The sequence below is a fragment of the Larus michahellis genome, chromosome 2, assembly GCF_964199755.1.
Source record: "Larus michahellis chromosome 2, bLarMic1.1, whole genome shotgun sequence".
Classification (NCBI taxonomy): domain Eukaryota; kingdom Metazoa; phylum Chordata; class Aves; order Charadriiformes; family Laridae; genus Larus; species Larus michahellis.
The window spans coordinates 91,200,652-91,215,983 of NC_133897.1; the positions used below are offsets into that span (position 1 = coordinate 91,200,652).

General features: G+C 39.3%; 1 protein-coding gene across 1 annotated transcript in view; it reads left to right on the plus strand.

Moving 5' to 3' along the window:
- DAP (death associated protein) overlaps positions 1-15,332 on the plus strand; it is a 56,625-nt gene that overhangs the window by 2,887 nt on the left and 38,406 nt on the right. Inside the window, exon 2 of the mRNA XM_074576195.1 lies at positions 4,258-4,354. Within this exon, the coding sequence (XP_074432296.1) occupies positions 4,258-4,354 (97 nt within the window). The remainder of the gene's footprint in view (positions 1-4,257; positions 4,355-15,332) is intronic.

A 15,332-nucleotide genomic window follows, 5' to 3' on the forward strand; every position in this document is an offset into this window, starting at 1 on the left:
GTAACAGGGTGCACAAAGTTACTTTGAACTCCTTTCTGAAACTTAAGAGGGCCCCAGCATCAGCTTTATTAAATATCCGTCTGCAAGTGAGATCAATGCATCTATAATGCGTTGCTGAGTAGGTTTGTACAGCTTGCAGTCCTCTGTAGAGGTCCACATAATTATACTTTTAGCTGTTCATTTCTTCTAGTAGATACTGTGGAGGAATAAAGCAAGGCAATTGTGTTAATAGTTTATTTATGAAGCTTTACAGTAGGTTTGTGAAAATAGTTACGTGCTTTTTCCTCCGTTAAAAAATATAGCTCTGAGCCAAGGTTTCTGTGAAATTAAGGTATGTAATAACTCTTACTTGCATTCTTGTTTTGTCAGACACTAATGTATGCTCCCTTAAGCTTGCAGAATGGCGTATTTTGTGTTTCCTTCGGTCCTGGCTCTTCATACATCTTATCAATGTAATAGAATCCATTATTATAGAGTACATAAGAAATAAATTTTGTATTAATATTTAATACTATGCTCAAGGATAAAGGGGAGCTGCCAAAGCTCTTGGTTATACTCTGGATTTCTAAAAGTTCCTGTCTGGTTGCTGTGACCAGTGGGCAATTTGGGTGGAGCTGGAAGGTGTCCCCAGGAAGGACTGCCTCGGGTCTGCCACCCGAGTGAGCTGGGGACGGAGCCATCGCTGAGCTGTGGTGGTGCTTGGTATGGCTGTGACACGGTGGGATTTTTTTTCAGAATTCAGTCTTGGAAACTGGGTGCAGTCTGAAAGAAGCACGGCAGTGAGGGGAAAAAGAAAAATGGGTAAATAGGCTGAGAATGTTTACCGACTCTAGATCATCTTGAGTAGTAATTGATTAAGACAGGTTGTTTAATACATTTCTGAAAGGAGTAGTCGTACCCTTAAGAGGAACGCAGGCTGGTATTCACAGGACAAACAAGACAGTCCTGCGTGCCTCTCAGGGCAGGGGGGGAGAAACATGACAGATAATAAATTTAAATGCGAAATTCGGCTCTTATTCAGCAGTGGGGCAAACAGACTTGAGCGGTTGCTCTTCTTGGAGCATGCTGGCAGATGGTCCCCTCTCTATTTCACACTTCAAAGGCTGGTAGCCTCTTGGCCACCACCACCATGGGGAGCCATTCCTGGTCCCCTCCTGCCTTAGCACAGGTCCCACCAGACCTCTCCTGGGCAACTGCAGCCTGAGGTCCCTCTTCTGCATGGGAATGGCTTTCTTCCTAATCCCGACACCATGTCATTGACACCGTCCTCTTCTGGGTACTGATTTCTGGCAGCATTCTGGAAGGTGGTTTATCAGTTATTTAAATCCTCTCTCTGCTCTGTGCACGTTTTACTATAAGGAAATCTGGGCTCTCAGTTTTTTAAGAATGACTTTTAAGTGACAAAATCACCATGGTAAGCATCTGTCAAATTATGTAGTAAATGCTAGGCGAGTAAGAAGTAGATGAATCCTTGTGAGTCCCAAGAAAATCTCACAAATGGAGTGGGTTTTTCTTAGGTTGGCGGATGTAATCATCACTTCTTCTCTCCGTCTAACCCTGATGTGTAGCTTGGTTGAAACCTTTTGAAAAGGAAGGTGAATTATCACAGAAAGACTTATACGATCTGAAGAGAAAGCAGAGTATGTTGCAAGGGTATTTCTCCTCTTAAGCTAAATCTCTTGAAACTAGATTGGGTATGAGCATGTTGTGTCATGGGTGGCAGAGATGTACATCAGCTATATGTTCAGGACGCTGATCTAATTATTTCACTTTTCATCTCAGAAATACACATTATTACTGCAGTTGTTTGCTGGATTCTTCTTTCGATTTCCCAGATCTGCACAGTAACCCTGGGTTACTAAAGATTGTTCAATTATGCACCAATGTACTTTTAGCTGTCTGTATTATGCCTGTTGAAATTAGTGCAAAAAATCAGATTACTAAAATTATTAAATTACTTTATTGGTCAGTCACTATTATGTCTTTTAATTGTCTGGTTATTTACTTTTGTAAAGTGTTAGCTGCATATCTTTGCCAGTGACAGATAAAGAGAAAACAAGTGGCTGGTGGCCTGATGATACACGATATGGGAGGAGAGATATTTTAGACCACCTAAATTAGCACTAAATCTTCAGGTATTGTTTTCTTTATTTTTCTATTCGATGTTGAAGAATGTGGAAGCCTGTGTGTGTTGTTCAGAAGTGCTGTTTGTAACCTGTCAGATGTTGCTGTGGAGACAGCATCTTCCACAAAGAGTAATTTGAAAGGGAACTAATAAGAACTGATTGTGCAATGATGTTAAATTTATAAATTAATGTAAATAAAACATACCAATCTCTTTGATTAACTGAGGTGTTAGAAGACAGCACTTGACAGAACTCAAGAGTGTTTGCTTTTGCAAACAAACTTAAATTTCTAAGGAGTTTGCATCAAGGAAAATTAACAGGAATTTTAATTTTTGTTTCATTTTTAAAACTACAGTTCTTCATTGCCTAACCTTTCTGTCTTTCCTTTCCCATGTGAAACACCTCTCACCAGTTTCAGTACTGTAAGTTTTATGCTGGAGAGAGAACACAAAATGGTTAGTGTTTGGGGTTTTTTAATGCACGATAAGGTTCTAAAACCTATTTCTTTGATTTTGTCTGTTGATTTGCTGTCTAGTTAATGTTCTTTATTGAATCAGAAATTTATCTTTCAAATATTACACAAAGCTTAAAATCTATTGAAAAAAATCCCAGGGCCAAAGAAGAGCTGTCACTTTCTCCTCGGGCAGGTCACTTTCTCTTTACAGCTTGCCTTCACCCAGGCTGTCATAAAATCACAGAATGGTTCGGATTGGAAGGGACCTGAAAGATCATCTAGTTCTAACCCCCTGCCATGGGCAGGGACACTTCCCACTAGACCAGGCTGCTCAAAGCCCCATCCAGCCTGGCCTTGAACACTTCACATGTCAAATGTACGCGCAGGAGTGTCCTTTCCATTGCTGTCCTGGTTAAGAACTGGGACTGAAACCTGCTTCAGGGATTAGCATCAAACTGCTGTGGGCTGCCCTGATCCCTCTCTGCCTGGGCACTGGAGGGCTCTCAGAAGCCCAGCCTGCCCTCGCCGCCATGGCAAGTCCCTTTGGCTCCATACGAGGCTAGTTCCAGCATCCTGCTGGCTCTGGCACCGTGCTTGCTTGGGCTGTGACATCTCTGCCAAGGCTGTCCACGGACTTACTGTGTCACGGCCATGTGAAACACAAACCAACATGCCTGTAGGTGGTTTCATTGTCTCCTGACTGCTATAGTGGTTTTCTGATGTGGTTACTGATAGCAGTGTAACCCATCCAATTAGCCAATGAGATGCATTGTCTTACCTTGTGATGTCCTGTAAGCGTGTGTAGCGATGGTTGAAGAAAAAAAAAAAAAATTTTAAACCAGAAAGCAGATTAAGAACAGCCTGCCTGTTGCTCTGCTTAGTAGCTGCAGTGTTAGGCCTGGCTTGGTTCTTATTTTATATTTCGCTTTGGAGGGCATAAACGATGAACACAAGTGGATTTGCTTTGTTTGGTGTTTCAAAGGGATGCTTTCACGTTTGCATAATTTCTACAACTAAATCATGACAAGGATTTGAAACATGGTAAACGCTTATGTTCTGCAAAACAAAAAGCTCTGTTCTAAATGCAAGTTAAAAGTCCTCCTAACCTTTGCTTTTTATTATATAGTTCATTAAGTACTTCTTTGTATAAATGCTGTTATTATACCTGTAGTTTTTAACTTGAAATGACAAGTGAGGTTCTTCATCCCTTCTTGTTCTATGGGAGTGTTTAACATTCATGTTTGTGGCCTTTGGCATAGTGTTATGCAAGCCATCGCCTCCATTTCTTCGTCTGACTGCTGCAAGTTTGCATGGGTGGAGGAAAGTTAAAATAGAGTTGAGTTTTCCAAAATGGTATTGGAAGCGAGTGGTAAAATGGGCTGCAACCTCTCAGGATGAGCAAAGATGGCATGATGTGAAAGAGAATGGCAGATGCAGTCCTGAAGCAGCTGTTCCTCACACTTGCCACTTTTAAACAATTTGGCCCCTTTTTCAAACTGTGATTGCTATGAAACTATTCTGTAAAATAGTAAAATAATTCTGTAAAAACTAGTCTGTAAAATAGTTCTGTAAAATAGTTCCCAATGGAGGGAAGGGCAGGGAGACTCATCCTTAAAACATTCTTCACTTACGCTGATTTGACTGAGGTTTGTTGTGTCTATCTAATTTTCATTTTAGTGAAAGCTGGTGGGATGCGGATTGTGCAGAAACACCCACACAATTCTGATGCCAAAGAAGAAAAAGACAAGGATGACCAAGACTGGGAAACCAGCAGGTGAGCATTTTGATTCAGTGCATGTGTGACAGCGAATTTCCAGCACCTTGAACCTTATCACCAGTTTTGTTTTCCTGGTGGATAGCACACCAAAGATACAGTTGTTTGTGTATGATAAAATTGATTTAAAGCGGTAGCAAGTTATGTGCTCCTTCAAGAGAATTGTGGAATTTGTGAATTTTTGCCTTGCTGAGCTTCCTTTGAATGATCCTGCCCGGTAAGAGAAGGTTAGAGAAAAAAATACAGTTCAAGTAAGACAATAGCCGCCTTAAAATCTGTCAACATCATTTCACACTGTGCAGAAATATAGAGGTTAGGCACATTTGCTCAGAAGCATTAGGTTGTCAATCTGCATATGAGGTCATCTTGCTGTGTGCTGGGTGTGATTCTTTCTACCCTTTGGCCCATGTTCCTGTCTCTGTGAGGTATTTGACAATATGGTGCTTTTTAAAAGACAACTAAAAATAAATACTATTAATAGTATCTGCTTTTATTTTAGGTGGGAATTTAGCAGTTTTACTGGTGGAGGATACCAAAACAGATGGTCATTACTGTAGAGTAATAAATCGGCTTAAAACTGTTAGTAACTGCTGTGTAGAGATGAAACCAGGGAGGTTCGATGGACTGTTGCTGTATTTCTGTTTGTACAAAACCCACCTGGTTTTGTGCTGCTTTCCTTGGCTAGCTGTTTTTCTTTGTGGCCAAGACTATATTTACCTGAAATCCTTATGTACTAGCTTATTGCATGGGTTTGTCCTTGCTATTTGCCCAAGGTAAAAAATAACAAAACAAACTAGAGAGCCATTCTCGTGCTTTGGTAAGTTGACCAACTTATATCATGTTTATTTTACATGTAAAACAAGGTTAATAAATAGGCATTGTGAAAATGTCTGTGTAAATAAGAACAAACGTTTATTTACTAAATCATAACTTGACTAGGAAACATGATTATGAGAAGGGAAAAGTAATTTTAATTAATGTATTCAAATGAAAGGCAGGAAAGCAAAACTTTATGCTATTTATTCATCAAGCAAATTGGTCATCTTTTATTTCTGTTTAGTGGAATGTAAGTTGGAACAGAGTTTTTATTGCATTCAGGTGTTGTCCAAAGGAAGAAATCACATCTTGTGGTTAATTTAAACCTTGCTTGGGGATACATCCTTTTATTTAAGGTGTGTTATATACCTGCTTATTCTTGCATTTCCTTGGCATGCCAACCTCGTGGCGAGAGAATCTCGTTAGGATCCAAATAAGAATGACTTCTTATGCCTGTTCACAGATCTAAACTTCTGTTACAATGTAGCTATCTGATTTATTCCTTTCTTCAAACAAGATTATAATTTTCACCTCTTGCTCAAAGAATGTAGAGAGAAGTTAAAATTTAACCTTGGTATTTGTAGCTGTGTCCGCTTTAGCAAGTGCAGTGGCACAGCAGAAGCATATCTGTAGGGGGAAACAGCTGGTGCTGAGGACTTTGTGTTCACACTGTGTGTGTGTTTTGGAAATTACTTAGTTTGGCCTTCTGAACTGAAGGACAAACCCTAGCTGGTGGGTGTTAGGTGTCTCCTTGGACTGCATGTTCCAGTTCAGCTTCATCTGCAAGGAGTCTGCATCAGGTGCCCAGGTCAGGAGATCAGTCCACGGTGCAAAACAATGCCTGGCCAACAGAACAATCGGGAGGAGTGCACTCCTAATCTTAAGATGCTGACAAAATACACACTGTATATTAATATTGTAAAGCAGGGCCGGGAGCAATTTTTATGCTTTAAAGGCAGAGGAGAAAGTTTAATGACCTCTAGAGGTACCTTGTTAACTAGAGAATAGTTAGCTGTTGCACCTCAAAATTCATTCCCTTGGCCACCTGATTAGTTTATTTTCAAAATACGCACTTAAGAGTGCGCTCTCCTCTGTGGTTTTCTTGTAGAGGATATATTATCAGTCCCTATTAGGCACTTGTGCGTACAGTGATTCTTGAGCCTGTATATTAATACAAAAAGCATTGGTCTGAACTCTATTTCTTTGATTTAATCCTCTTGAGAAAGAAAGAGGCAGGAGGGACTTAAGGAGCATAGTTAGATGGGAACCAGCAAGAATTATAAACCAAAACTGTAAGTTGGTTTAAAAGTCTAAGAGAAGCTGTTTTCCTGGTAGAACTGGGAAACCTTTGCCTCTATGAAGGAAACAGTTTAATGTGCCTCTTGTAGGCTCCCGTGGGAATACTTCTGCAGCTGGTGGCTGTACAAGCTATAGATGTGAGCAAGAAGTTATTTAGCCATAGACAGAATGAGCAAACTCCACAGGCCATAGTACATAAAGTTGTTGCTTGGCAAAATTAAATTACATTTGCAGTACATCAGCCGCTTTTGTGCTGGAAGGTGCAGTCCCCTGGAGTTTCTATGTATGCTCCCGGTGATTCATGGTGCCCTTTTAAAACATCGGGATTTCTGGTGCCTGTGGAGGGAAATTTGTCAGGAGATGGGGACAGGTTTATCAGGAGGGGGAGAAGAGGCCACTAGTGTTCTGTTCTGTGTTCTCCGGCACCAATATATGTGTACTTTTTTGTTTTTGCTGGCAGGTACTTTATGTCCCTTTGCTAAGCTGATGCAAAGACATCTGTGTTTCTGAGTTTCTACTCTCATGTTTTTAGTCTTTGCCTCATTAAGGTAGTATCGTGAATATGATGCAATCTCTACTCCTTATTGCATTCAAAGTCAAAAGAAGCAAACAGCGCTTCAGGCAATTCTTATCAGGTGATATGGGCAGCTGACAGTGATGTGAGAGAAAAGAAGAAGAGTAATCTGAGTGTGTGTGAAGAGGGAGGCTGGGATGATTGAGTGATTATTTTAAATCTCATTGTAGGCTTAGTTGAGGACAGATTAGTGGAATTGGCAGTAAATAGAGGCAGAAGATTTTTGATGTCTCCTGGAGTTCCCTGGGAGCTCTGAGAGCATGTGTCTTCCCCATGGTGGCATGAATCTGAGCAGCTGTTCAGCAAGAAAGCTTTCAGCTAGTGTTCATGGAAGTATCTGTGGCTTCAGAGACAGCTGGCATTGCTTTTGCAGCATGCTAGCAGAAAAAGACATTGGGTCAGTGTTTCTAGTCTTAATGTAAACAAAGCTGATACAGGTAAATACCCCTGAAGTAGCTAACTGTGCTGTGATAAAGGTGACTTTACAGTAACATTCACCAGGTATATCTCCTTTGACATTTCTTTTTCTCAGTTGTTTAGCAACTTGCAATCCAGTTACTGTAACTTACTCTGCAAAGTATTTTATTCACTTCTGGTTCCTAAAATAAAATTGTTATGACAGCCTGCTATTTCATGAAATGGTAGACTAACTTGTCATAATGGTGATTTGTGTTCCCTTAAAACAATATGTGGTAAGATGATTTTATACAAATTTAAACTTTTCCCACAAGGCAGTTCTCAGCCTTGAATGGTAATGGGAATAATTTTATATGTCTGGTATTACTATAGTTTTACTTAAAGAGGAATGGCTGGATATTATTATATGGAGAAGACTCAATGGAAGAAGGGAGGGATTGTATCATTTGGTTTAGGTAAACTAAAAAAATGTGTGGGGCAGCCAAAGATAGCGGCACTGTTATGGTCAAGATGTCAGTGGTAAACTTGACTGTAAGTTGGGGTCCTCAGCCCACGTGTTCTTCAGAGCAACAGTGATTTTGGTCAGCTGGGTTGGAGAGAGGATACTGGCTGGATGAATGTCTGGTCTGATCTGTTATTGATTTTCTTATGTTTTTCTCATTGCTTAAGACTTGAATTGGGTTTTTTTGGATTTGGTTGCAGTTTTGATTGATTGTCAGTCATACTGATTGCTGCCGGAAGGTGTGTGGTTTTGTGGTTTTTTGGTTTTTTTTTTGTGATGTTAGATGAAGGGGAAACATATAATTAGAAGTAGGGTTATGAATAGAAACCATCATTTTTCAGGACCGTATGTTGTCGTAGAAAGTACTTGGAATAAGTAGGCTACTCATAGTCCTGGGCTTTATTAGGATGCATGTTTAACTGAGATTTGCAGTATCACAGTCACTCCTGTGCCAGCATCTGACTCTAGCCATTATAAATGCTCCTGAAAGACAGGTAATTTGAAGTAAGAGCTGCTCGTTCAGTTTTGCACAAGAGCTTCATTAATTGTCAGTCTGGGACCTCAAGAAGAAACTATGATTATGTCTTAGCATCTGGATTTAAAAAAAAAATTAAAGCAAATATCTGGCTCATTTTGTTTTCTAACAGACAGGGTAAACTGCAAAGGCTTTCATGTCTAAAGACTCTTTCCTTCTCTTTTGTTATATTTCTGAAACAAAGTGGATAATTAGAGTGATTTAATTACTGAATATAAATGCAGTAGAGTGGTTTCTGAGTATACATTGTAAATTGTGTGTGTTTTGTATCTTAAACTTACCTGGAGATTGTGAATCCAGCATTATCTCTGACTTTTCCATTAGCTCCAGAAAGAATAAATTATGCAGCCTGGATTTTAATTCAGTTTAGGATGTGGATATTTGCCTTAGCTGTATTCATTGGGCAAAAGAAAAAGAAAAAAAAATTAAGAGGATAATTTAGAATGTGGTGACTCAAAAGCAAAATGATGCTAATGAAGCATATGGGTGTCCGTATGTCAAAAAGCTGCTCTCAGTACTTAGGCAGTTCCGTGGCGAGAGAGGAGTTGTTGAAGGCCCCTGTCATCCTTCAGGTATCTCTGTGTTACTTATTAAGTCTGAATGCACTAGTTAAGCTGCGCCTGCTTTTTTTTCTTCTAGAAGTGTGGTAGAAATCTCAAAAAGTCAGGCTGGCGAGTAGATACTTTCATTCCAGAGTAAATTTGTTTTTCCTTTCCCTCACTTTGCTCTGTTGCAACTACCAAGAACTACGCTACAGGCATGATTTCTTTTTTTCATTTGCCACTGAAGATTTTGCTGTCACGGAAATGTAATTAATTTTTGCCTTGTAATAACCTGAGTTGTCCAAACTTCTGGCACAATTTAAAAAAATGTAAAGTGGATTATACAACTAGGCCATTAGAGCAGTTTTATATGTTTATTTACACCCTAAATATGGAAATGCTTCAAACTGTTTCTCTTCCTTGTATTTCACCCTGTCATTCTGGCTATTTAGCAGGGGCAGGAACTGTGAAGTCAAAGTCCTGACCCTTTCACTTGGGAATAGCTGCCCTTCAGTGAAGACCTGGTAAATGATGTCCGGTGTTCAGCTCGCTTGCACACAAGTCCTGTAGGAGGTAGTTTCTGTCACGGATGAAGATGTTTCAGTCCAGTTAGTTCTGATGTCTGTTGTGGAGTCAACAGGTGTTTGACAGAGGGAAATCTTGGGAGTTCTAAGCTAAAAAAAGAAAAAAGTGAGATACGTTACAGCTCGGCAAACATGGAAACCAAATCATCAGGGTCAGGGTGAATAGCCCGTTAGTGCTTCTCCCATGTAGTTCACCAACATAAGGCTGAAAGAAGACCTCTTTACCTGTGTTCATGCATCTATAAAACAAAATATTGGAAAAGCAAGCAGACATTGACTCGGCATGGTGAATATTTAAGGTTAAAAGAAAGAGACAGGTTGGGACATCTTCTGATTAAGTTTTTGGAGAGAAAATAAGCAACTTTGGCGGGTAGAGGATTGAGTGATTCTCCTTTTTGCGCTTAAGTGTTGGCTTAAAAGGTCCCTTGGGCAGCTGTGTCAGTAGAAGCAGCTCTGAAGGAGTGAACTGATATTATGTACAACCATCCGTCATCAACATCTAGATCCTCTTCTTTAAGGGAATTCACATTTATTCTTCCACTTTTCAAACCACCTCTTCTTTCCCCTCTTTTTGGGGCCTGATTCTGTTACCTCTGTGAGCTGATATGGCTTTACACAAAGATTTGTGTTCGCAGACTATATTGCCATTTTATGCTTGACCGTATAAAAACTGAAACTTGGTTAAATGTATGGATACAGTGGGTAGGACTCTTGAGGGTTTTTATTCATGTCTTTGGCCTTTGAGCTCTCCTTATTCAGATGTGGAGCTTTGAAGGCAGTTGGCCTTAGAGGATGAAATGTCAGGGGGCAATGCAATGAAAAAGAAACCCGGTTGTGAACACCATGCTTGCAATTTCTGGGAAAGATGCAAGCTGCAGCAAATATTAGACACTATCCCATTATCATACCAGAGTTTGGTGTTACTGTAACTTTTTCTTTACTTTGTTAAATATTCCAAAGGCTAAGAGGAGGTTCTGCTGGCAAAAGAGCTGCAAAAAATTTGCAACTGTAATTTTGTAATATTATTAAGCAGAATAAAGAACATAGTGCAGTGAGGGAAATAGCTTCCTACCTTCTCCAAAACATCTTTATCATCTTTATTTTCCAAAAAGATTCTGTGCTTAGTGCTTTTTTTTTTTGTCCTTCCTCCATATCTTTATTATTTTGGACTTAAATTCACTTCACAATTAAGGGAATAGTTTCTTAATAGTGTCACACTCCTTTACATAAGTGATATTACCTTCAATGCATTTTCCTACCTCGTTATTCATCTTCACATCTTAATCTTTTGCATAGAGTTTTTACAATTACCAGATGCTCAAGTCGGAAAAAGTTTATAGAGGCATGATTTGTGTAATTATAAAAACAGACCCCAATATTAAGAGTTTTCATGTGATTTTTAGGACAATACCTTCTGCAGATGACCAGTTACTTGGAGAAGTAGCAAAGTAATTGCTATGACCTATGTTGAACCACATCAAATGCATATACAGTTATAGATTTAACTATAAGTACAGAGAACATAATATGTAATGCTGATTTTTTTTTTTTTTTTAAATGCAGAACTACTGTAAGGCAAGAAAAGAGGCTGTGAATATCTCCATTTAAGTAGTGAAAATATCTGTGAATGTAGGGAATGGAGAAAAAGCTAGACAAGATTATGAATGAAGCATTCTCATACAGGAAGATGTGAGTCTGCTGAAAGACTGTTTCATGCTTCCAGTATTTCTTGATGATTGAAGCAGTAAGTTGATAAATCCATCAGTGTAAGTGCTAGTTATGACATTATATGGATAGCTCTTTTCTTATTCCTGCAGTACTGTGTGCATGTGTGAAAGAACTAAAAAAAATCTGATATTTCCCCCCCTCAAAGTGAGTAGAAGATACGCCATCCAGCTCAGCGAGAGCCCGGTTCGATCCCAAAGAAACATATGCTGTCTTATGAAATTAGCTGGAAGGCTGAGTTGAATTGTCAGCCACGCTGGTGTAAGAAAAAGATTTTAAAAGAATGGAAGTCAGTAATTTGTAGTCTGTGTGATGAGGAAAGTGGGAAAAGCTTAGTCATACGTGAGAGGAAAATGCATGGGAAGTAGTATCTTATGAGTAGCACAGCTTAGTTAGCACGGCATTCCATGTCTGTATGGAAAAGTAAAATGTCTTAAGCTAATAGCTGGAGTGGTGGCATTTTGCTTTGTGCTTTTCTCTTGGTATTTTTCTGAAGTATTGGAGTGCATGGGATGAAGGTCACCATGCCAGTTTGAAGGCACAGACAGTGTCGAAAGAGATATTACATGGGCATTATAAAGCACAAAAATTTCCAAAGCCAAAAGTATAATCAAATCCTTTTCATCATGCCAGCTAAGCCCAAATCTCTATTATTTAAATGTTCAGCAACAGTGAGAGCCTTTCTAAAGCTAAAGGTATGAATTTCTGCTAGAAAAAGTTGCCAGGGGACCAGATGCTACTCATTTATTTAGAATCAAAAACCTATGTTTGAAGTGAAGTCGCCATGAGCTGAAAATGAGTAGGAGGTGTGTGAGATTCACACCATGTGTGCCAAGGAGGAGGATCTAGTTTTTCAAGTAGCACCTTCCTCTCCCTTAAGTTTCTTCTGCTTCAGCTGCATCAGGCACCGAACTTTGTAGCAGTTTAATATTAAAATAAAATTAGAATTATCATTTGTTAACTGGGCCAAACAGGAGGGAATTTCACTTGACTGCTCCCAGGACACTGGTACTAAAAGCAGGAGATACACGAGAGATAATAAAAGACGGCACTGAAAACATTTGTTATGTTATCATCAGAGTTTTATTTAGTTGACTGTAGCAGTTGATAGAGCTGTTCATTGTAGCATATTACTTAATGGGAAAGTGTTCACTGCTGTAGGCTTGCTGTCTTCTGATTTTATTGTAACATTTCAATGATTCCATCTTGGTCACAGGCATCCTGTTAAATAAACGGCAATTAGTTAAAAATACTTTAGCAGCATTCACACAAATCTTGGTTCTGATGAGTTTCAGTTTCTTCGGGACTCATTCCTTAGACTATATATAACATGGCGAGCCTGGGGCTGTTAACGCGTTCAAAGGAGGAGCTGGCTTTGTTGCTGCGGGGTACAACCAAAGTGGTTTGTTCTTTTCCCTAATGATCTCAAAGTGTAACTATTTTTTCCAGATTGTTAGAGCCATAATTAAGTATTAGGCTAGCTCTCAGTCATGGAGAGACCCATGGCGTGCTTCATCTAGCACCCCATACTTCAGTACTGCATCAGAGTGTCCCAGCGTGTTGGGTTTCGACTGTCTTTCGCAGCAGGTGGACTCTACCTTCCCCAGTCTCGAGGCAGTGATTCACACCGAGTTCATGTCACTTGCCTTGGAATTCTGTCTGGGGTAGAGGGAAGTATCATTAAGCTTGCAAACGACGATGTGCTGAAGGTATACCTGTGTAGGTGCCTTCTCAAATTATAAATTTCACTCTGGGAACAAAACAAGTTACAGAGGACTGTATTTAAGACAAACACTTTCTTATGCTTTGCTGTCATGACTGTTCGTTATTGCTTTCCAAAGCCTACTTGCAAGCCTTCTTTATGATAGTAAGGGCAAAGCTCCAGGTATTACAGTGGCAGGGCTAGACTATTTTGCCAGAACAACTTCAGTTATAGTGTCTTTTTTGAAAGTATTTGGGACTACTGAAACTCTTCAAAATAATTCAGTAAGCAAAATTTCCTTACTGAGTGTGTGCATCCTTGTACGCCTTCAACACTGATAGTGACCTTGATTATCCACCAGTCCTGACAGTCACTCTTCTGAGACTGTAACCTCGTATTAGCATTTAGTACATGCGTTGATAAACTGTGATTACAGTTTGGTGGCTGTTAGGATGATCACGAGTACTTTGAATAATTATGAAAGCTGCCATTGCTGTATTTTTAATTTTTAAAAAAATCTTTTATTTTTGCATGCAACGTATTAGCATACTAATATGCAACATGTTATTATTAGTAATAAGCAACTTGTTTGCATGCAATGTATTAGACTTTTGACTTTGGCTTGCTTGTTAAAATGTTGCCTTTGTATTGGAGGTGATGGCCTGAAATGTCAGTAAACTGAACTGGCTATTTTTACACTTCTGTGATTCTTTTATTTCTGGCATCATGCTAACTTGTGATTCTAGAGGAAAAGCATATATAGCCATGCGTATGCTGTTTTATGTCAACAGTGACGCTAATAACATTACCACAAATTCTTCCACATAAGGCTATATAGAAGGCTTTTGACTAAATGAAATTTAGCATTCTTATTGCTTTGAAAACTGCTGTAGAATTAATTTCCTGTTTTCAGACATTTCTGATGGTGTGTTTGAAAGATTTTGTTCTTGTTCCAGTTTACAATGGGGGGGAAAAAAAAAGCCAGAACCGCAAAAGCTTGTAAGGAGCAGAGCTTCTGCCTTCTCCAAACATGGGTCTTTTGGCTGATAACACCTCCTCTTCTGGTTCCTTCTCTGTTTTGGATGACCTCAAGGTGCCTTTGAAGTTAATACTACATTTTTCCTTCATATCTTGTAAGCAAGCACAATTCCAGAAATCTTGCAGTCTTGCTGATGATGTATTATCTATTCCTGCTGTAGCCCTTTGCAGGATATCCCTTTATGACACCTTTTTGCCCAGTCTTCATGTTCTTATTTTGTGTTGTGTCTTACACTTGAAATTATTTTTTTATTAGTTAGGGGTTGCCAGTTGTCCTCTTCCTGTGATTTTAGGAAAATCAACCTTCTTGTGAAAAGAGTTCTAATGTTGAGACACCTCTGTGTATGTCGTCTTCTATCCTTCTATGCAGAGCCAACTAACCACGTAGCTGCTCTGATGATCAGGACTTGGCTCTTTTGTGTTTTCTGTGTCAGGCTGAAAAATAAATAAAAATCATGTTTAGGAGCTGCATAGTTCTAACAGAAATAGATATGTAGTAGTCATATATGTTTTAAAGCAGTGATGTGTCATTTTTGTGTTTGGCTATTCCCATTTCTCATCCTCAAGAGTGTCTTCTACCGTATCCCATGGTAACTCAGTTTAATGAGGGGCCTTGTTGGCATTTTTTGGAAATCTGTGCATACCAAATAGGCTAGAAGATTTGTTTATTTATTTTCATTGCTTTGATAATTCATTTAGGTCTTAATACCTTTACTGGGAAGAGGAAATTTGCCAAATTAATACACAGTGGTTTTCCCCGCCAGTAAGAGGAGGAGAAGGAAGAGAACTGCGCACAGTTAATGCACCAGATTTTGTCTTCGTCTTCACCATTTTTTTAAAATTTATGTAGGTTGTTAGCTAATGGCTTTTTAAGACACTGTATAGTTCACACTTCTCCCTGCCTGTTGCCATGTCTTCTACAATAAAGAACTATTAATACAATGAAGGAAAGGGAGTTATAATCTCATTATAATCTCTTCCTCTTCTGTTTTAAAGAACATGAATGGCTACGCAGGGCCCGCATGAAGCTCTTCTCTCTGTTCTTGCCTACCTGTGCAGTGCTCCTCAACAGATGGTACTTCACGGCAGTGGACAAGAAGAGATGGTGTAAAATGAGCCTGATGAACTCTCCCAGCATCTAGCAATCCAGATTACTGCTTAGGAACTTGCTAATCGTATTAAATTACTCTCATTGGACCTAGTTCCTATTTTTCTAGGTCTCTTGAGCATACATATGTTTCTCA